The sequence below is a fragment of the Kogia breviceps genome, chromosome 15, assembly GCF_026419965.1.
Source record: "Kogia breviceps isolate mKogBre1 chromosome 15, mKogBre1 haplotype 1, whole genome shotgun sequence".
NCBI classification, from domain to species: Eukaryota; Metazoa; Chordata; class Mammalia; order Artiodactyla; family Physeteridae; genus Kogia; species Kogia breviceps.
The window spans coordinates 65497401-65518021 of record NC_081324.1 but is presented as its reverse complement, the minus strand read 5'-3'; the positions used below and the strand labels follow the sequence as shown (position 1 = coordinate 65518021).

Below are 20621 nucleotides of genomic sequence, written 5' to 3'. Positions count from 1 at the left end.
GTTGCCATGATGATCACCAGCCCCAGGCCGCGTCCCGGAGTCTCCCGCGAGGCTCTGGTTGCTATGGTGATCGCTGCGCAAGGCGCTGGCGGAACACTTTTGGCTGTGAGCCCCATCCCCGACGTCCCGGATTCGTCAGACGCCCGCCTGTCTCGCGTGGTGCTCGTTGCCATGGTGATCGTGGCCACTGGACCCTCCGGACTAGGCAGCGTTAGGAGCCTCTGCAGCCGCCGCAGGTGAGTCAGCCGCCCCTTCGGACTCACCCTCTCCCGCCTGCGTGATGCCCCGCCCACCTCCCACTGCATAACCTGAAAGCGGCCTGGGCCCCGGGCCTCCTCGTTTCCTGACCGCACACCCCGGGGCCCCAATGCTGGTCTGGGGAGGGACGGTCCGATGCGGAGGACCACAGGCCTCTCTCGGTCAAGGCCACCCAGTGGGGAGGGAGCGGGAGGGAGAAGGAGCCGAGGCTGTGGAATAGACGGGAGGGGCCCGGTGCCGGCTGGGGTGGTTCTGGGAAAGGCCTGTGGGCTGAACCCTGAGGGCCCTGCATACCCAGAGCCTTCATCCCTTAAGGGGCAGGAGCAGGGGACCCCTCCCCACTCTACTTCCTCTGCCTGAGCTGTGTGCACAGCCTGGCGACTGTGTTCCCTCACTCAGCCCAGAGCTGAGCTCAGGGAGGGGCCACTCCTGGTGGACATCGGGCAGGAGACTCAGGTCTCCCCGACTCCCAGGCCGCGTGGCAGGCCTGGTACCCGCCCCCGTACCCCAACAAACACTGCCTGCAGATTGGAGAGGTGACCCCTGGCATCCTGACATTCCTGACAGAGAAGGAAGCTTGGACTTGTTTTCAAAGCTACTGCAACATTAGGCATCAACTTTGGGGGAGTCCCCAGGGATTTGCACAGCTCCCTAACTCTCTTTCCCCTGTTGGGGCCACAGGACTCCCTGAAAGGATGAGGTCCTCTGTGATGCCTTTGGGGCCCACTGTGAGCCGGGACCGTGTCATCACCAGCTTCCCTAAGGTAGGGAGGCGTGAGGCCAGCCCTTGATATGTGCACTGCTCTCCGCACACCATGCCCTCATCCGGCTTTCCCCACCTCACTCACCACTGGAAACAAAGCAGGTGAATTGGGAAGGTCAGTCCCTCACTGACAGACCCCAGGGACTCAGCAGACTTCTTGAGAAGCTTGGCGTTGACTTGCCCAAGGTGGGCCAGCAAGTGAAAGGTGACACCAAGAGGTAGTGTGGCATGGATGTTAAGAGCACAGACTTTGCAGTCAGACTGTCCTGCGTGTGAATCCTGCATGTCATTAAGCTGTGTGACCGCAGGCAAGTTACTCAACCTCTCAGAGCCACTGGTACAGAAGGATAATTCCTCTCACATTGGGTGTCTGGCTCATGGTAAAAGGAAGCTCCCTTGCCCAAGTGTGGTCACTGTTTTTCTCATTTTAATTATGACATTATCAAACAGCACTCCAGTTTCCTAACACCAAATCCAAAGTTCTCACCCCTTACCATTCTGCCTTCTGTCCTTGCTGGAAACTCACAGCTCTCCCATCTGTATTAAAATCCATTATTAATCACAGCAGGGGATGCAAATCTGCACAGCCTCCTAAGGGGGCAGCGGGATAATGTCTCCCAGCACTGCAGATGCTCCTGCCTACCCTCTGCTCCGGCCGCTCAGGGCCAGGCACTGCAGCAATTTGTAAAGTAGAAGGCCAGACACAACATAATGTCCTCGAGAGGGGGCCACTTAGACAGCAAAATGCTGCTTCCTGACACAGACTCGGGGAGGCATGAGCACCTCTCAGGGGCTGATGCACAATGAGAGCCAAAGTAAGCTGTTGAGCACCACGTGTGAGAAAAGGAGCAGGAGAAAAGAAATGCACATGTTTGCTTCTATGTGCAGGGTATCTGGAAGGATGCTTAAGATCGTGCCATCAGTGGTTGGCACTGTGTGTGGGGGGAGAAATCCTCTCTTTTGAGTCTTGAAATCTGTGCCCAGGCCGGTGGGGGAAGGAGGGTAGGCTCTGGGTATTTGGGGTCCGCAGTCATTCCTCCTCCTCCTCTCCTGCCTTCTCCCCCGCCGAGTTCTGTCTCCAACATGCACAGAGAAAGCCTCGGTGCCTTAGACCCGTGGACAGTGCCCCCAGGACTTTCCATCTCATCAGAGGCCCAGGCAGCTGCATCTCTACTGAACTTGACAGTGGTGACTGGGGATGATGGGGACTGGGGTTAAAAAGCCAAAGGAAGGGAAGCGAGATTGGCACAAAACAGTCCAGGTCTCATGGGATGAAGGACCCCAATTACAAAGTGGGATGAGGCTCAGAGAGGTGGAGGACTGCCTGAGGTCACACAGCTGGGCGTGGGGGAGCCCAGACTTGACCCAACCGTGGCCGACTCCAGAGCTCTGACGTTTCCCCACCTTGGGAGGCAGTCTAGGGCATCCCTGCTTCCACAGAAGGTGAGATTATCCCCCAGCTGCCTGTGGCCAAGTTCATCCCACACTCCAGGGCCACAGCACTTCAGACCCGAGCAATTCGTGGTCAGGGGGGCCCAGTCCTTCCTTCACCCCATGTGCCTCGGTTTCCCTCTGTGCACTTCCTGCCAGCCTTCCCTAGCACACTTCTCCAATCTGTCCCAAGTCCTGGGACCCCTCTACTGACCGCCGTGTCTTGGCCAGCCCCCAGCTTGACACTGACACGGAAGTGGACGGAAAAGCAGCCAGCTTTCCCGAGAGGTGGCCACACACCTTCGCGTGGGTAGGGGCCCTGGGCTGAGCGCTCGTCTGCACTACCCACTTACTTCTCCAGTGAGCAGACCAAGAGGTGCCGTGAGGGGTGCCCCCACCTTACAGATGAAGACATGGGCTCTGTGAGGTCCCACCCTGACCCTTGGCTGAGCTCCTTCACCGTCCCTGCTGCCTTGGTCACACAGAGCCGAGAGGGCAGGTGGACCAGGGCAGAGCCGCAGGGGCCCTGAAGGACAGAGGGGTGGCCCAGGGACCACAGCAGAGCACAGCAGCCTTCTCCAGCATGGCCTGCTCCCACATCCTGGCCGTGCCCCACACTTAGCCTTGGCCAATCTGACCGTAAAACGTAATGGTCACCTTTCATTTGTTTAATATCATTTTTTTCTAGTTATAGAACAAACCTGCGTTCGATAAGTGTCATGGTGTCTTTGCTGAGCACTTAGTACATATGTGCCAGACCAGCTCTGTGCTGGTGGCTTCACAAATATAACCTCGTGTTATGCCCCCAAGTCCCTGAGGTTTTCCAGATGCAGCAATTGAAGTTCAGAGACATGAGGCAGCTACCCAGGGTCACACGGCGGCTGAGGGTGAACACAGGGGCCCTGCTCTTAGAACACTACCCAGTTCTGCCTTCTGAAAAATGTGGAAGATGAAAGTGCCTTCCAGGACATTTTCCATGCACAGATATGCATATATATATATTTTTTTAACATCTTTATTTGAGTATAACTGTTTTACAATAGTGGGTTAGTTTCTCCTTTACAACAAAGTGAATCAGTTATACATATACATATGTTCCCATAACTCTTCCCTCTTTTGTCACCCTCCCTCCCACCCTCCCTATCCCACCCCTCTAGGTGGTCACTAAGTACACAGACCTACTAGAGCAGATATGCATATTTTTAAAACAAAGATGGCATCAGAGATCCACAGAAGGTGTAGGAGGATCTTGACGCTAAAAGGGCCCTTACAGCCCACCCCTTCTGTCACTGGAAGAGGCCCAGAGGGGACAGGGGTTTGATACACCCACAGCAAGGGCACAGCTGCCCCCAGCGGGACACAGCTCTCTGGATCCCCGCCTGGGCACCCTGGTGTGTCCTGGTCCCACTGCTCCTCCTCGGGGCTCACAAGACTCTGGAGCCTTAGGAGTCGCTGACAAGGTAGAGGACGGATGTGACAGAGGCTCAGGAAGGAGGGAGCTCTGGGTAGTAAGTCACACCTGCTGCCCGCTTGGCGAGCTTTGCAGGGTGATGTGGCCACCTGTCTGTCTCTCTGTCTGTCTGTCTTGTTTCCAGTGGTACACGCCCGCCGCCTGCCTGCAGCTCCGGGAGCACTTTCACAGGCAGGTCAGCGCCGCCTGCCAGCACAGGAATACGGGGACCGTAGGGTGAGTGCCGGCTTGGCCAGGGGAGGGTGGGGAGGACCGAGCGCACGTGTGAGTGTGTGGATGCACATGTGAGCCTCGTACACAGACAGGCCTGAGGAGCCGTTTATCTGGCTTTACCTGCCGCACCTGCTGTAGGAACAGCTCCCCCTCACGCCCCCCCCGCCCCTGGTGAGGCCGGCACCGAGGTCTGAGCACGGCTGTTCCCTCTAGAAGTATTTCCTGCCCTTCAGGCCTCAGACTTAGTGTTGGGTCCCTGCGGTCTCCACCTGCCCCCTTGCCCAGGTGGAGCGGGTGCCGCCCTGCACCGTGCTCCTGAACTCCGTGCTGGGTTCCTCACCAGGCCACACGCAGGAAGGAGAGGCACGTGTGCGCCCTGCCCCTGCCTCAGGGTGCCTGGCACTGTGGCACAGGTGTCCTGCCATGGTCACACCTTCTTAGCAAACAGGTGTGGGGTCCTGTTTCCGCCCTGCATCCTGAGGGGCTCATGGTCTGCTCAGGGAGAAGGCTGAGCTCACAAGTCACATGGGGACAGTGAGGCCAGGATGGCCGAGGTGGCCGTGGTCACGGGCTGAGCATGGCGGCGGCTGCTGGGGGAGTGCTGGTTCCACACCAGGGGCTTCCCACCAAGAAGCTCCCAACCCTTCCCCACACTCAGTGCTGTGAGGCCAGGGAACTGGGGCACGGGAACCCAGTGGCCCTGCGGCAGCACCTTTACTCCTCCTGAGAAGCAGAGTCAGGGCCACCTGCTCCAGAACTAGCAGCACAGGGAATTCCCTGGCGGTCCAGTGGTTAGAACTCAGTGCTTTCACTGCTGGGGCCTGGGTTCGATCCCCGGTCAGGGAACTAAGATCCCGCAAGCCTCGCGGGTATGGCGAAAAACAAAACAAAACAAAACACTAGACGCATGCGCGCATGCGCACACACACACACACACACACACACACACACACACACACACACACAGAACGAGCAGTGCAGATGCAGTGCCAAGGTAAAGGACACAGGCAGGGGTACAGGGCCTGGGGCTGTGTGCCTGCCAGGACACCACCATCACCCTGGAGGGCGTTCCAGGGCCAGGCAGGCTGGGGGCGTATTGTGGACTCAGGTCTGCACGCCTGGGCCATGGCTCTAAGGTTCTCAGGCTCCCTGGGGAGGGGGGACCCTGCTCACCTAGAGCAGCTACCCCTCCCTCTGTGTGTGTCCTGCACTTGCACAGCAGCATTCCTGGGACTGTAGGTCACGCCCAAACCACCAGCCTCCTCCACCTGCAGACAGCAACAGGGCACCTCTGTGTCACCTGGTGACTTGGTGCAGCTCACCTGGCCACGTCTTTGAGGGAGGGGCCATGTCTACTCTGCTCCCAGGCAGCAGCTAGTTCTGGGGCAGGTGACCCAACTTGGACACAGCTCCTCCTGGGGCTCTTCCCGCTCTTCCCTCAGCCCAAGACTCAGCCTCCCGTGGCACCCATTTGTGATTCTCACGGCAGAGACGTGGACCCAGTGGGGTCAGGGGTACAGAGTCCCCAGAACAAATGCAGGTCCTCCTGCCCTCCCCTCTGAGGGCCAGCGAGGGGGACCGACATCCCAGAGCGTGTCGCAGGTGACCTGTCCCCATCACCAGTGGGGAACGCAGGGAAGGAGGGGCCCGTGTGCGTGAAGATGCTCTCGTGACCGCGCCTGAGAGAACCGCACCGTCCTCCTCACAGGCTCAAACTCTCCAAGGTGGTTGTGGTCGGCGACCTCTACGTGGGCAAGACCAGCCTCATCCACAGGTGCGCCACCAGCCCGGGAGGCTCCGTCACATGTCGTGGTGGAGACCATGTGGCTGCTGGGAGGGGGTGCAAGAAATCCGGGAGATGGTGGGTCCACGGGGAGTGCGGCGTCCTAGGAGCCTGGAGTTGGTCACACCATCCCCGGGGCCACAGGCTCCCCTCCCTGCCCTTCCTGTCGGCAGACGCGGTACTTTTCACTGCCTTGACCCACTTGTTGGTCTCCTGCTGCCGCAGCCTCTCTCCCCACGGAGTTCCCGCTGGCAGCTCTGTCGCCCATGGCCTGTCTATGTGGCCCATCTCCATGGCCATCACCGCCTGGTCTTCCCTGAGGGTGGACTTTCACTGTCAGGAGTGACACCTCCACACGCGGTCTCTGATGGTTTCCTCGGCCCCCACAGGTTCTGCAAGAATGTTTTCGACCATGACTACAAGGCCACCATCGGGGTGGACTTTGAGATGGAGCGCTTTGAGGTCGCCGGGATCCCCTTCAGCCTCCAGATGTAAGTCACCGTGCCTCACGCGTTTCCCATCATATGGTTGTGGAGGGCTTCGCAGAGACGCCAGGGAGACCCCAGGGAAGGCCTCGGCGAGCGGGCAGGAAGCCCCAGGCGGTTTTGTGAAGCTGGGCTCTCTGCTGCCCCAGTCCGCACAGGCTGATGTGCCCGCCCCCGCCCCCAGCCTCCGCTGGTGCTCCCAGTGGGCCCTCTGTGATCCCACTTGCCAGGCCAGCAGCACGGCCTCCGGCAAGTCAATTCAGCCCTCCAGCCTCTGTTCCCACCTGGAAAACGGGGCCAAAACCGTTCCCTGCGTGCTGGGCTCTAGCGGAGGCCACACGGTCCACAGGCCTGACGCTCCCCTGTCTCTCTCCCTCTGTCTGTCTGTCCCCTCCCTGCCAGACCCCATGCCTTGGCCTCTCAGGGACACACAACCCCCCAACCCCTGGCTTCGGCCCCTCCCCTCTAGTTTCCCTCAGAATAGCCCAGGGTCTCCCCGCAGCCTCACGCTTTCCCACCAGAGCCCCTCTCCTCCAGCACCTGCTGGTCTCCAGCCTGGCCCTCTCCTGCGTGGCTGCCCCTGCTGGCATTCCCTGGGCCTCTGTCTGGTCCCCTCCTCCTGCACTCTCCCTGGTGCTCACCCCTGCTCCCTGGATTCACTCCTCGGACCTCCATGCCCCGGGCTGGGCCTGGGATCGCGGTGATCACGGTGGAGCTTGCTCCCTTGTGGACTTCAGCTCCTAATGTGTCGAGATAGTGCCCGCTCCTCTGAGACCAGCCCCAGTGCAGTCCTGGAGCAGATGGTACCACCAAACCTCGCCCAAGGGGGTGTACAGGGTCAGACCAGAGCAGAAGAAGCTGTGAAGACGCAGGGCTGCAGGACCGAGGGGATGAGGCAGGAGAGTGAAGCAGCACGAGCTGCTGGGGACAGCCTAGCTGGAGCTACGGAGGGCAGCTGTGTCTAATTAGAGGGCCCAGGAGGAAGCAGGGGGCTCTGCCTCTCCTTGTCCTACACTGAGGCCATTGCCAGCCAACCAACTGGGCCCACTGCCAGGCCACCCTCCCAGCTCCCACCCAGAGTATTCTTCAGAAGTGGAAATGTGGATGAATTAATGAAAGAGTCAAACAGTTCTGCATCACGCTGGATCACTTGGAAAAATTTCAGATTATTGGTGTCTTGTTCGTGGCTTGTCTACTTGTTAGTTTACTGAGAAAACTTAAATTTTGATGTGTTGATTTTTAAAAAGGGTGGATTTTCAGACTCAGCCCTGCATTTTGACCTCCAGCCTTGTTCTAAGCCAGGGCAAGTAGATCTCATCAGGTAACTTCCTCTATCTTTACTGTGCCCATGGCAGACTTCATTAATCAATTGTTGCATTTTTTTTCCCATGGAGCCAGGGATCAGCTCCTCCAGAGAGCCAGAGCTAACTGATCAGAGAAGCAAACCATGTCCTTGTTAGACAACACACCCCACCCAGGGAGCTGAGCGTCCACGCCACTGCCATGGAGAAGGTGGAGCCACACCCCAGTCACACATGAGCAAGTGGCAGAGCCCCAGTTCCATTCCCGGGGTCGCTTCTACAGGTGGTCTTTCACATCTTGAGAGCAGCCACATCAGGGAGCACAGTCTCTTTTTTATGGCACAGTCGGAAGGGACTGAGCTACAGCTCCATTCATCTGGTCAGTGGAACTGCTAAGGCTGTGCCCCTCCCCTATGAGCACAGTGCATCCAGAGAGGGGGTTCCCCATGGGCACCCAAGGAAGGAATCATAAGGGGTTGGGGGTGGGGCTGGCTGGCTGGCAGCAGGCACTTTGTGACACCCATGCAGCTGGTGTGGGCACGTGGGTCTCTGGCCCAGGGCCCCACAAGCCTGCTGGCTGTGGCCACTGTGATCATGGCTTAACCCGCCACCTCTCCATTTCCCTTTTTCTCTCCATCTCCCTCTCTCTCTCTCCCCCTCCCTCTCGGTCACGGCACAGCTGGGACACAGCAGGACAGGAGAAGTTCAAGTGCATCGCGTCTGCCTACTACCGGGGTGCCCAGGGTGAGCAGCCGGGTGACAGCAACATTGGGGCCTCAACCATATGCAGCAGGGGATCCCTGTGAATTCCCTGCCGGGCGCACAGCGAGATGCCCCGGTCTTCCGTGCAGGCACCAAATCTGTCCTCTGAGAGCCACTGAGGAAACACGGGGCCAGTCCTCGTCTTCCAGCCAGGCCCAGGCCAGCCTCGGCAGCCACGTGCTTTAGGGACCCATGGTGGTGGGTGCTACCTGAAAGTCTCAGCCCCAGTTTCAGCTCAGAAAGACGCTCAGAGTGGGGAGTGCTTGTGCAGAGACCCCAGAAAGAAGAGCAGAGTCAACTCAGCAGCAGGGGGGCGGGGCTTGCTGGAGGGGAGGAGTGGAGGTGGGCCCCCAGGTGGGGGCCAGCGGGGCTCCTCGCCCACCACATCCTTGTTGAGGGTGCCCCAGCCCTGGGCAGGCCTCCTGGTCAGCAAGCAGTGGCAGCATAAGCCCCCTCCTCTGACCAGGAAGAAGAGAGAAAGGGTTTCAGTGAGAGCGGTCCGAGGCATCCAAACTGGACTCAGATGATGAGGTACAGTTAGGTCCACTCAGTACTGGTGTTAAAAGTCACATTTTCACTAAGGTTTGAAAAAAGCAAAAACAGGAAACCACGAGCACCTCGGCTGTGGATTGGAATAATAGCTCTGCCACGTCTGCTGTGGCCTCTCTTCTCAGGGGGATGACACCCCCTGGGAATAAGGCGTGAGGCACCTGGCACAGCCCCTCAGACAGCAGCCAGGCCACAGCCACCACCACCATCAGCTTCCTCCTTCACTTCTCAGCCCCTCTGCCAGGGCGGGGCGCGTGGGTGGGCCTCCTGCAGCCTTCAGCCAAGGTGCAGAGGGAGGCCCGCATCCAGCCCTGGGGCCAGAAGAGAGCAGGCCCTCTGGAATGCTCTCCACATGGGGCCCCCCAGGGCACAGGGGACCAGACAGGGTAGTGATGAGAGGAGCTGGGGGGAGCGGGGGCTGCATTTCCCAATTTCCTGCCCACCCTGCTCCTCAGAAATTGTTCCCCTGAAGCTGGTCGTTGCTAATCGCCTGCAGAACCATAGCTGCCAGTGGGGGAAAGTCTGCCCCACGTCAGGCCCTGGGCCAAGAGCTTTAAAACAGCTGCTCCAGCTTAGTCTTCAGAGCTACACTGAGAGCTAGAGGTAGCTGTGGTCCTCACCGTGTCACAGACGAAGGCTGAGGCTCTCAGCGTCAAGGCCTCACTCGCACTCCCTCAGCTGTAAGAGGCAGGGGGGAGATTTGAACGCAGGGGCTCACCTTGCCTCCCTGGAGCCCCCTGTGGCTGGGCTGCTGGGTGTGGATCAGAGTGGGGGGCTGGGTCCCCAGGGCGGCCATGGGTGTCTCCCTCCCAGCCTCCTCCGTCCCCATCAGTTCCGCGGGAGCCCCCTTGTCATGCCGCGTTTGCCTCCCCCATCACTGACCGGCTCCTGGCTCCCCCCTCCACCCCATGCAGTGATCATCACGGCCTTTGACCTCACTGACATGCAGACCCTGGAGCACACCAGGCAAGTCTGGGGCTCTGCAGCCCCCGTGGGACCCTTGGGCCCAGAAAGCTGCCTGGAGGGCTCCCTAAACCTGGGCCACGAGCTGGGCCCCTGACAGTGGGTACAGGTGACCAAGCTCGCTGGTCAGCACCCACCACCCACGGGCCGAAGACTGTTGGCTGCCTTTTTATCCTTCAAGATCTGCAGCTACAGCAGAAGGCAGGTCCAGCTGGGCCTGTGGCCAGTGCAGAATGGCTCACGCTGGCTTCAGTGCTCTGCTGTTGTCATCTTGAATGCCTTATTTAATTTGTGGCGAGGGGCCTGGCATATTCACCTCGCCTGGGCCCTGTCAGTGGGGACACAGCTGGGCACTTGCTGTCTCAGGCAGAGATCTGGGTAAGAGCCGGCGGTTGGGAATTCCCTGGTGGTCTAATGGTTAGGACTCCATGCTTTCACTGCCAAGGTGCAGGTTCGATCCCTGGTCAGGGAACTAAGATCCCGAAAGCCACACAGCACTGCCCAAAAAAAAAAAAAAAAAAAAAAAAACCAAACTTTTTTTAATTAAAAAAAAAAAAAAAGAGCCAGGGCTCATCAGTTGACGGACCAGAGCCCCTTCACCTTGCTTTTGTTTGGGGTGTTCACAGCTGCATGTCCAGCCCTGTGAGGGAGGCCAGGCTGGTCACTCCAGTTGGTGACAGTGCAGGACTCACCCAGGGCGAGGGTAGAGCCATGGCCGGGACGGGGCCTTCAGCTCCCCCTACAGCGCTCCTGCGTCCCCACCCACCTGAGGCCCCCGAGGCGAGGCCAGCTCGGGTCAAGCTCCCCTCCTTCTAACCCCCGGCCCTGGGAGGACCCGGGCTGCACCCCATCCCAGCTTCCTCGGCCCCTGGGGGGGTGGGTGCCGTCTCTGCCTGTCCCCCATGTTCCAGGCAGTGGCTGGAGGACGCACTGAGGGAGAATGAACCAGGCGCCTGCTTCCTGTTCCTCGTGGGGACCAAGAAGGACCTTCTGGTGAGCGGAGCGGGTCAGAGCCAGGGGTGGCCTCGGGAAACGTGGCCCCTTCAGTCTGGGCTTGTGGAGCAGAGGGTGACGCGGACGTGCCTAGGTGGGAACTTGCAGGCGGGGGTCTGAAAGCAGGGGCACTCGGTTCCCGATGCTCGGGGCTCGTCCCATCATGGATGGACGCTGGCTCTCAGACTCACCTGGGACTGCCAGGCTCACCTCTGGGCAGGTGCCAAGGCCCAGGGAGCTGGGTCAGCAGAGCCGCTTCTCCCAGTCAGGGGCCGCGTGCGAGCAGGCGGAGGCGGAGGCCGTGCGCCTGGCCAACGAGATGCAGGCTGAGTACTGGTCTGTGTCGGCCAAGACCGGTGAGTGGGCGCGGGGCTGCCACCATGGTGATCGGGGGTGGGGGGCCCTGCCCTGGATGGGAGGAGTGGCACACCTGTGTTCTCTAGTGAGACCCCCACAGCCGCTGTGGGGCACATCCATCCCGTCCCTGTGAGGTCACGTCCAGAGTCTCAGGGAGGCAGTGGTGGGGCTGGGGTTGGAACGCAGCCTTACCTGTAACCACACCATCCTCCTGCCCCTGACCTGGTACAGGTAGGAGGGGCCAGTGACCGGCTGTCCCTCCCTTCCCCAGGTGTCATCATAGAAGGCACTCAAACATCCCTCACGGCCCCCCAGCCCTCCCCCACACCCCACCCAGTCTGCCCCAGCCTCACTGGGTTCCCGGCCCCTGAGCTGCCCTCGCCCACGGGCACTGCTTACCCCGGCCCCCAATGCCTCTGAGCCTCATCATCCTCATCTGGGAAGTGGAGTGTTGCTGTCAATCTCATTTTATTTTTAATGGAAAAATGTGTTTTAAATGATAAAAGCCATATGATTCACTGAGGAAAAATGAGAAAATGCAGAGAAGCAAGGAACAGATTTTGAAAACAGGTTGTTGGGGGGATGAAATGAAATAACTTTCAGTGCCTGGGGCACAGTAGGCCCCAAGGCTGTGGGGACTCAGGAATTACACCTGGGAGTCCTTACCCTGGGCGAGGGGCCGCCGTGGACACCTGCCCAGGGGTTGGGTGAGGCAGCAGGAGTGCGAGTGGAAGTACCACCTCCAGCCCAACACAAAAAGGTAGCAGCCCCCATGTCGTTCCCTCTGCTCCTTCCTGACGGTGTCCCTGAGACTGTGAGAACCTGCCCTCTTATTGGAGTAACAGCATGTTCCCTGAGAGCTCCCTATGGGCCAAGAAGGACTGCCCTGTGCGGTGGTATAGGTTGTTAACTGCACAAGGGCAGCATGCGTGTCGGGGGCTGGGCCTGGCCCTGTGCCCAGATGGGTGGTCTTGTCCTCCTGGTGGAGGAGGCACAAAGGCCCCACATGGGGGCCAGTGGCTCTAATCCTCATGGCTGCCCGCTGGAGAGGTGCTCAAAGGTTACAGGAAAGCAGGCCGGTGCTCAGTAGCAATTGATTGGAAGAGCAGATGCCGGAAAACCAAGGCTCAGAGATTTTCAGGAGCAGCCAGGGCAGGTGGCCAGGGTGGGGACCCCATCTTCTGCACAGTGGGGGTCTGTCCTGGCTCCCGCACCGCTGGCTCCCCCACCCCCCAGTGCATCCATGGGCAGGGGCAGAGGTGGCCGGGGTCATGGCTGTCCCGTGCCCACAGGGGAGAACGTGAAGGCGTTTTTCAGCCGTGTGGCCGCCCTGGCCTTCGAGCACTCGGTGCTGCAGGACCTGGAGCAGAGGAGCAGTGCCCGGCCGCAGGTCGGCAACGGGGACATCATCCGTACGTGCAGGTGATGGGCCGGGCTGGGGAGAGGCTTGCGGCCTGAAATCCGCGTCCACCACCCTCCAGCCCAAGAATCAACCATTCCCTTGGCTTGTCGCCCTCTCCTCTTGGCTCCTGGCTGCCCCTTCCCCCATCCCTCTGACCTCCAGCCTGCAGCCTCCCTGCCCACCTGCCAGCTCACACACCCACCCCCATCAGCTGCAGGTGCCTGGTTGATGCCAGGTGACTTCTCCCCTCATTACAGGGATGGAGGAACATCTACCCGAGACCCAGGACAGCAAGAGGCCCTCCAGCCCAGGTTGCTGTTAGCTGAGCCTGCGTCACAGGCCTCCACTGCCTGCATGCGTGTGGGCAGTGCCTCCTGTGACCCGGAGGGTGACATGGAACACCCACCGTGCTGAGCCCCAGGGCTCTGCCTCTTCTCTTTAGCGGGTCGGGAGCCAAGGAAGGCCCCCAGTGGCTGCCCAGGGCCCCATGCTGCCCAGCTGGTGTGGACACTGAGGCTGTCATCTGGAAGGCCAGTTGCACTTACAGAGTCACCCGACAGCCCCCTGGCCCCGGGAGGCTCAGGACCACAGGCACAGACACATGCCCCCAGGACCACAGTGCTCACCCTGGGCACAGTCAGCATCCCCTCGGGCCTCTTCCCCACTTTCCTGGGTCGGCCTCGGAATCCTCCTCATCTCGGTGGTCCAGGCAAGCAGGACTTGCTGAAGTTAAGGCTCCCTGTCTGCCACAACCCACATCGGGCAGGAGCACCCAGGCCTCCCCTCCCCAGCTCCCACCCAGAGCGCCCAACCCTCTCCACGCCCTCATGTTGCTCCTCCTCAGGGGCTACTGAGCCCCCACCCACCCCACTCTCCCCAGCCCTGGGTGTGTGCCTCCCAATCCTGCCCTCCATGGCCATAGGCAGGTGGCACATCTGGCTCCCGCCTGTTTCTCGTAGATGGTGAGCATTTCTCAGGCAGCCAGGTGGTTAGCCGCCGGGAGACTCGGCAGCTTCTGTTCATTCCCCCTTCACCACATTTTTAGCTCTCCTTTTTTATAGATAGGAGATACTTCTTTATATAAATCACTCCTAAAGGAATGGCATATGTGCTTATTGTGAGACGAGACAGCACAGAGCTCTGCATGCAGAGTGACAGTCCCTGCGGTCCCGGACGTAAGCCTCGTCTGCAGCGGGTAGGACTCCTGTTCCTACACAGCACGGCCACGACCTCGGTGCCTTGTTTGCTGTTAAACCAGAGTGACCTCTCCCCACGCCCACAGGGCAGGCCGCATTACGAGGAACTGCCAGAGCGAGCCTGTGTGTCCCTTTAGCAGCTGCAGGTTTGCCTTCATGCAGATGGGCCAGAGTCCGTTCACCCCGACCAGCTGTGGGACAGTTGGCTTGTGTCCAGCTTTTAGCTTTTTTTTAACTGAAGTGACCATCCTCATAGTTATAGCTTTGCACACTCAGGCTTCCCCACAGAGGCCTTGCTGGGCCTTCGGTGGGCTGGCCCACCAGACCCAGTTTTGAGGGGCAGGCTGTCTCAGGGTGCACCACGACCGGGTTTGGGGCACACCACAGATAGCGTCAGGATGGCAGACTCTGGTCAGGTGGGCTAGCACCCTCCTGGCTCTGTCCCCTGCCCCTCTAGGCCCGAGGACTGGAGGGTGGTAATGCACCCTGCTGTCACTAGCCCCCAAGCCAGGACCACTGTCTCATGTGCACCCACCCCTACAAATGGCCCTTTGTGAAATTCTCCTCCTGTTGCCCTGTGTGTGCCCACCTGTTCGGTGTTTCTTCTGAAGTGGCAGAACCACTTCACTGTGGTTCCACTGATACCACGAGTCCACAAAGACATCCTCTACAAGCACTTAAATTTCTGGGGCGGAGACCCAGGGCCGCATGCGAGAGCTTCAGAGCCATCCCGGGCCCCTTCCCCTCCTTCGCTTTTCTGACCCTGGCACTCGAGGCCCCTCAGTGGCCGCCCCAGCCCACCCTGCAGGCCCCTGTGCTCCAGCCTTCACCCGTGGTCACTAGTCTTTGCAGGTGCCAGGCCTCTTCTGTGCCCAGCAGCTTGGGCGCCCCTTCTCTGGGAGGACTTCCTGGAGCCCCCATGGCTCCCACAGCACTTGCTACTTCTGGGTGTGGTGTCCATGTTTGGGGTTCTCCCCTGTCCCCCCCCAACTGCCTTGTGGGACCCTAAGAGCCAGGGCAGCAACCCTGTGACCTCATCTCCCCAGCATCTCCTAGACCAAAGGCCCCCGGCAGGTGCTCACCTAGATGTAGCAGGGAGACAGGAATCCCGCTGAGTCTCCTGGCAGACACATTCACTCTCACTAAGATGCCTCTTCTTGAACCTCCTGGGGACAGTCCTGTGCTTGGCCCTCCTCGGTGGCCAGAGGCGGATGTGCTCACTGCTCACTCAGAGGCTCCTGAAGTCAGGCAGCAGCCAGTGAGGGCTGCAGGGCTCCCTGTTCCTGGGAGGAGCTTGGTGAGAGCCAGACACAGAAGATTCCAGGGAAAGCCATGCAGGCCTGGGGAAGGAGTCGCATGCAGGCACCACCACTGCCTCCAGCCCATTGGAGGTGGGAATTCTGGCCCAAAGCAGGGGCCACCCCGGAATGGGGCCATCCAGCCTCTTGGGGGAGTAGCCAGAGCCCCCATTTACTGAGCACTCAGTGGAGGGGGAAGAAGCCCCTTTCATCCCAGCGACCCTGTGGGCTGGGTATCAGGACCTCCTGTCCCCACCTAACTGGAGAGGAGCCTGAGCACAGAGCCCAGGTGACAGGATGCAGCTGAGCACTTCTCCCCCGCATTCCTGGTCCCTCCTCTGTCTCCGCCTCCCACGCCAGCCAGCTTGCAGTCTGATCCCAGCGGGAATCCCACACCAGGTCCCACACCTGGTCCTCCTCAGGGTCCACAGCAGAGCTAATGAGCTAATCAGTCGCTCTCCATCACACCCTGCTTCCTGAGCCCTGTGATTTTAGTCGGTCCTTCCCCAGCCCCACAGCCACGAGACCAGTCTCTGCAGTGACCCAGAGCAGGGTGGGGGGTCTCGGTCTCCTGGCAAGCAGGAGCCTCCCCCTTCCCTGACCCTGCTGTGGCCTCTGAAGGGAACGGGGGGCCTCGGATCCACCCAATGCCCACTTTGGCCTGACGATGGGATGGGAGCCACTCCCAGAGGGACTGCGCTCTCCTGAGGGACCCGGGGAACCTAAGCTGGACACCTGAGGTCGCCTGAGATGTAGGTAATGGAGCATGGTGACGGGCAGGGGACCTGCTCCACTCACACCCTCACACAGATAAGAACCTGGGAGAGGCCAGGGTGACAGGCATTCCTGGCCTGGGGACTACAGAGGGGACTAGGGGACCCAGGAGGCCCAGGGTGGGGATGAGAGGTGGGGCGTGGGGTGTGGGAGCTTTCAGAAGCAGCAACAGCTCAGAGAGGCCCCTCATCTTCTGAGCCTTCGGGGCTCCCGGAGACGGGGGCAGGGGGCCCTGGGCGCACGTCGCCCAAGGAGGCCCTGAGGCGAGACACCCTCCCAGCAGTCCCCGGGCTCCTCTGCCATCTGCTGTGGCCTCCCCTGTCATCTCCCATATGTCGGGCAGACAGGGAGCGTGGCTGTCCCACGGCCTCCTTCCAGGCTCCACCCCCTCATCCAGATGCCTCCCAGAATTCAGGGCCACCAGCCACCTGTCTGAGCCTGCGCTCCAGGAGGGAGCAGGGTAGTGTGGCCTGTCCCCAGGCCGCTGTTTGCAGACCCTTCCTTCTGCTCCCTGATCCCCAACAGGTGGATGGCACACCTGGCCTGAGGGTGCTCTGGGCCTCTGGCCACTGGAAGCCACAGCCTGCACCATGTCACTGGCTGTGCCTTCAGGAACCAGCTCATCTTGTCCCAGCCCCTTCTTCTCTGTGAAGCTGGAAATGGCAGCCTGGGCACTCGGCCGGGATGCCCCCTGCTGCAGGGCTTCATCCAGAATTGATTCTGCAGAAGGTGGTGGAGTTACAGACAAGGGGGCCTGGGAGGAAAGGCCCACAGCTCACTTGTTCAGAGCCCTTGGCCAAGGAAGTCCCTCAGAGACCCCGGCTACCCACTCTGGGCAGGGGCTGGTAACCTGGAAGAGGCACCCCACCAGGCATCATCCAGCACAGAGCAACGAGCAGGGCTAGAGAACATCTGTATTGATCGCCCCCATTTTCTGATCTTGCCCGCAGCTCCCTGGTGCTGATGGATGACAGATGACAGATGGGGGTCATGTGGCCACATCCCGTTTGGAGGGAGCCCTCCTCTAGCCTCTGCCCCCAAAGCGGTGGGGAGGAGGGTACAGACAAGGCAGGGAAGGAGCAAAATGGCCCCCACTTATTGTTGTGTGAGACCATTAGCAGTCACTCCCCATTTCTCCCATCCCCTATCCCCAGGTGACCACCAACCTACTTTCTGTTTCTATAGATTTGTCTATTCTGGACATTTCATGTAAATGGAGTCATACAATATGTGGCCCCTTATGACTGTTTTCTTTCACTTGGCATAAATTTTTTCAAGGTTCATCAATGTTTAGCATGTATTGGTGCTGCATTTTCTTTCATGGTCATATAATATTCCACTATGATATTCCCATGACGGACTTTGGGGTTGTTTCCATCTCCAGGGTTCCGAGGCATCGGAAGTTCTGCATTCTTTCCAGCAGAGGAGGCCGTTGAGTCCCAGCCTCTCCTTCCAGCAAAGGAAATGGATAGCCTCGGGGAGGGGTTGCCAGAACATTGGTCTGGGTTCAAGGACCACTAGGGCTGCTGCTGAGGGTACGAGTGTGTGTGTGTGTGTGTGTGTGTGTGTGTGTCTGTGTGTGATTGTGAAATGAATTGTGTGTGTGTGATTGTGAAATGAAGTGTGTGTGTGTGTGTGTGTGTGTGTGTGTGAGAGAGATTGTGAAATGAATTATACAGCCACAAAACCATATCCCAGAAAATGAAGGAAGTTGAGGAGGGGACATCACCAACAATCCCACTTTCCTGTTCCATTTTAGTTTTTAGATTAAAAAAAAAAAACCCATCGGGCTTCCCTGGTGGCGCAGTGGTTGAGAGTCCACCTGCCGATGCAGGGGACACGGGTTCGTGCCCGGGTCCGGGAAGATCCCACATGCCGTGGAGTGGCTGGGCCCATGAGCCATGGCCACTGAGCCTGCACGTCCGGAGCCTGTGCTCCGCAATGGGAGAGGCCACAGCAGTGAGAGGCCCGCGTACTGCAAAAAACCCACAAAAAACCATCTATTGGGAGTGGTGGTGATTGTGGTGATGGTTTTCACGGGTGAGAAACCCCTGATGTGACCTCCTGCAGCCCACACGAGCCTCACCCCCCAACCCAGCTGTTCCTCAGACACACCCAGAACTCTGAACTCTCCCCATCTTTGGCTGTCTGTCCCCATCTTTAGGAGCAGCTCGCTGGCCAGCCTTCCCCTGACCTCTGCCTCCTCCTGGATGCCCGCCCTCAAGGCCCACACACCTCTGCTGCGGCCTGGCTCTGCCCGCCTCACCCTTTCCTCTCTGGGCTCTGCGCTCCCACCTGGGCCAGCACTGGCTGAGCACCTACTATGTCGTAAGCACTGGGGGTTCACTGGGGAACAAGACAGACAGATCTCTGTTCTTGGAAGTTTAGATCTAGCTGGGGACAGACACCAAATGGGGGGTTATAGAGTGTTATATATATGGACCCCACTTTCCTCCTCATTCTTCCCTTCCTCAGGAGGGAGGAATGATAAGAAAGCTCTTCAGGGAAGGACCAGAGACCCAGGGTGGGAGTGCTTTCAGGGAAGGCTCAGAGGATGGGAGGAGTGTCCTTGGGGCCAGAACAAGCTGTCCCATGGGGAGACAGCCACTATCTTGCAGTGTCCTTGTGCCCAACAAGCCACTTGCTCTACCAAGAGAATGAAGCTTGCAAACCCAAACCAAGCAACGTCAGAGTTTCTGATATGAGCTTGCTTATGTGTACAATATTTAAGGTGGGGCTGAGTTGGGGCCTGCAAACCAGAGAAAGGGACACCTCACTGATGGATGAAGCCACCCCCCCCAAAGTATCCTTTTCTTTCCCAGGTGTTTAATGATAATGTCCCTGATGAGACCACAATTACCACTGGAAACTGAGAGACCCTGTCAGCAAGGGGGAAAATATGTTTGTGCTTTTGGGATTCTCCTTGCTGACAGCCAGGGAATGGGGTTCTGGAGGCCTGGGTTCTAGTCCTGTCGGACCCACCCGCTGGGTGACAGGAGCAGGTCATCCAAGGAATGCAACTAATACCGATGCTGAGCTGCTGTGTGCCATGTCCTGGGAGGTCAGGATTTATTATACTCGTTTTGAAGAAGAGGTCCTCAGGACGTGAGCACTGCTGGGGTCCCTGCCTCGCATTGCTGGCCACAAAGTCAGGGCATCAACCTCTGTTTCCTCACCTGCAAAACAAGCTTTACAAGGGCCCTGTTGGCCTTGCAGAAGAGTGGAAGGGGACTTGGGGCCTGGGAGAGCGTGACAGCAGGAGGGTGGAGAGCCTGCAGGGGGCGGCAGTGAGCTGTACCTGGAAGTGTCTGCCAGTCCCGCTCCCCAGGGTTTTCCTGCCGGTCTCCCAGGGCACCAACATTAAAGGCAATCATGGAAGAAACAGCACATGCTTTATGTTTGCCCCATCTGGTTGCCTTACACATGGTGCTCACAACATCTGACATATGAGGACAAAACTTGGGCTCAGAGAGGGGAAGGGAATTGCCAAGGTCACAAAGCCCGGAGTGGGAGAGACCTGAATCCCAGCCAGGCCGGCCCTGGGCTCTGTTCCTCTAGATTAGATGTCAGGGCATCCGCTCTGGGTGGCACTGGAACTATGGGGAAGGCAAGACAACCCCTCACATCCGTGCAGGGACAACAGACGCGGGGGCGGGGGCGGGGGGTGGGGAGGTATCCTTGTTCTCATTTCAACGCCCAGGAAGCAGGCACAGAGGGGCAGAGGCGGTCAGGACTCAAGCCGGGTTTTCTGATCGACAAATCCGACAAATCCTGTTTCCGTATCCCCTCACCCAGCAGGCTGGTTGGGGTATTTTCACTTGGCGCCCCTTGGACTCCCTCCAGGGTGCTGTGTGTCTGTCTCTGGGCTTCCCTGGGGGACGAGAACAGATTTTGTTTCGCTGCCGCCTGGGCTATGCTGTCTTCCACCCAGCCCTGCGCGTCCCAGTGGAGGCTGGCGACCCCTTCAGAGGCAGATTACAGAGATAAATTCTGAGTCAGGCAAACACCTGGCCCAGGACCGCAGGAAGGGAGACGTGGGTGTTGAGTGACCTGGGGAGAAATTCCTATTGATTATCTCTGTGACAGTCCCGTGTGGCAGATGTTGCTTCGTCACCCACCCCGGGACTCCAGCGCTGGAGGTCCGTTGGCACCACTGGGTGACCTGCCCGCTAGGGGCGCGCTCAGCCATGACGCCGGTGAGGGGCTGCCGGGCTGGGGTGCAATGCGGACCCAGGGGTTCCTGTCCCAGGTGTGCAGAACTCGCCATCCGGGCCTCGGTTTTCCCAGGCGCGGGGCGCTGGCAGGGCCACGGCTGGGCGGGGAAGCGGCCCCTTTAAGAGGCCCTCCCGCTCGGTCCGCCGCGCCGCGGCCACCGCCCCCCGGCCCTCCCCTTCCTGCGGCGCCGAGTGCGGGCCTGGCGCGAGTGCGGCGGGAGCGGGCGGGCCAAGCGCAGCGCAGGGAGGCGGCGGCGGCTGGGCGCGGGCGCGGGAGCCCGAGAAGAGCAACGCGCCGGCGGCGGCCATGGGCTAGCGGGCCCGGCCTAGCGGAGGTAGCTCCCGCCCCGCGTGCGCCGTGAGCCCCGCACACAATAGCGGCGCGCGCAGCCCCGCGCCCTTCCCCCG

At 59.6% G+C, this 20621-nt stretch overlaps 1 protein-coding gene and 1 long non-coding RNA gene across 8 annotated transcripts; both read left to right on the top strand.

Annotated features, from left to right (window-relative positions):
- On the top strand, positions 1–13831 carry RAB36 (RAB36, member RAS oncogene family). 6 transcript variants are annotated; one of them, XM_067015649.1, is made up of 11 exons: positions 1–236; positions 940–1022; positions 4048–4139; positions 5845–5910; positions 6309–6410; positions 8385–8449; positions 9931–9982; positions 10891–10972; positions 11238–11328; positions 12622–12741; positions 12989–13831. In XM_067015649.1, exons 2-11 carry the CDS (start codon positions 954–956, stop codon positions 13051–13053), a joined length of 804 nt encoding a protein of 267 aa, XP_066871750.1. In that variant the 5' UTR covers positions 1–236; positions 940–953; the 3' UTR covers positions 13054–13831. The 6 variants fall into 6 exon arrangements, with proteins under 6 accessions (XP_066871750.1, XP_066871749.1, XP_066871747.1 ...); XM_067015648.1 differs by having other exon boundaries at positions 12622–12751; XM_067015646.1 differs by having other exon boundaries at positions 11193–11328; positions 12622–12751.
- A 3552-nt stretch (positions 13832–17383) lies between these two features.
- Positions 17384–19511, top strand: LOC136792728 (uncharacterized). 2 transcript variants are annotated; one of them, XR_010836992.1, is made up of 3 exons: positions 17384–17534; positions 18164–18327; positions 18822–19511. It is a non-coding gene; the product is annotated as an uncharacterized lncRNA (long non-coding RNA). The 2 variants fall into 2 exon arrangements; XR_010836993.1 differs by having other exon boundaries at positions 17404–17534; positions 18731–19511.
- The last annotated feature ends 1110 nt before the right edge of the window (positions 19512–20621 follow it).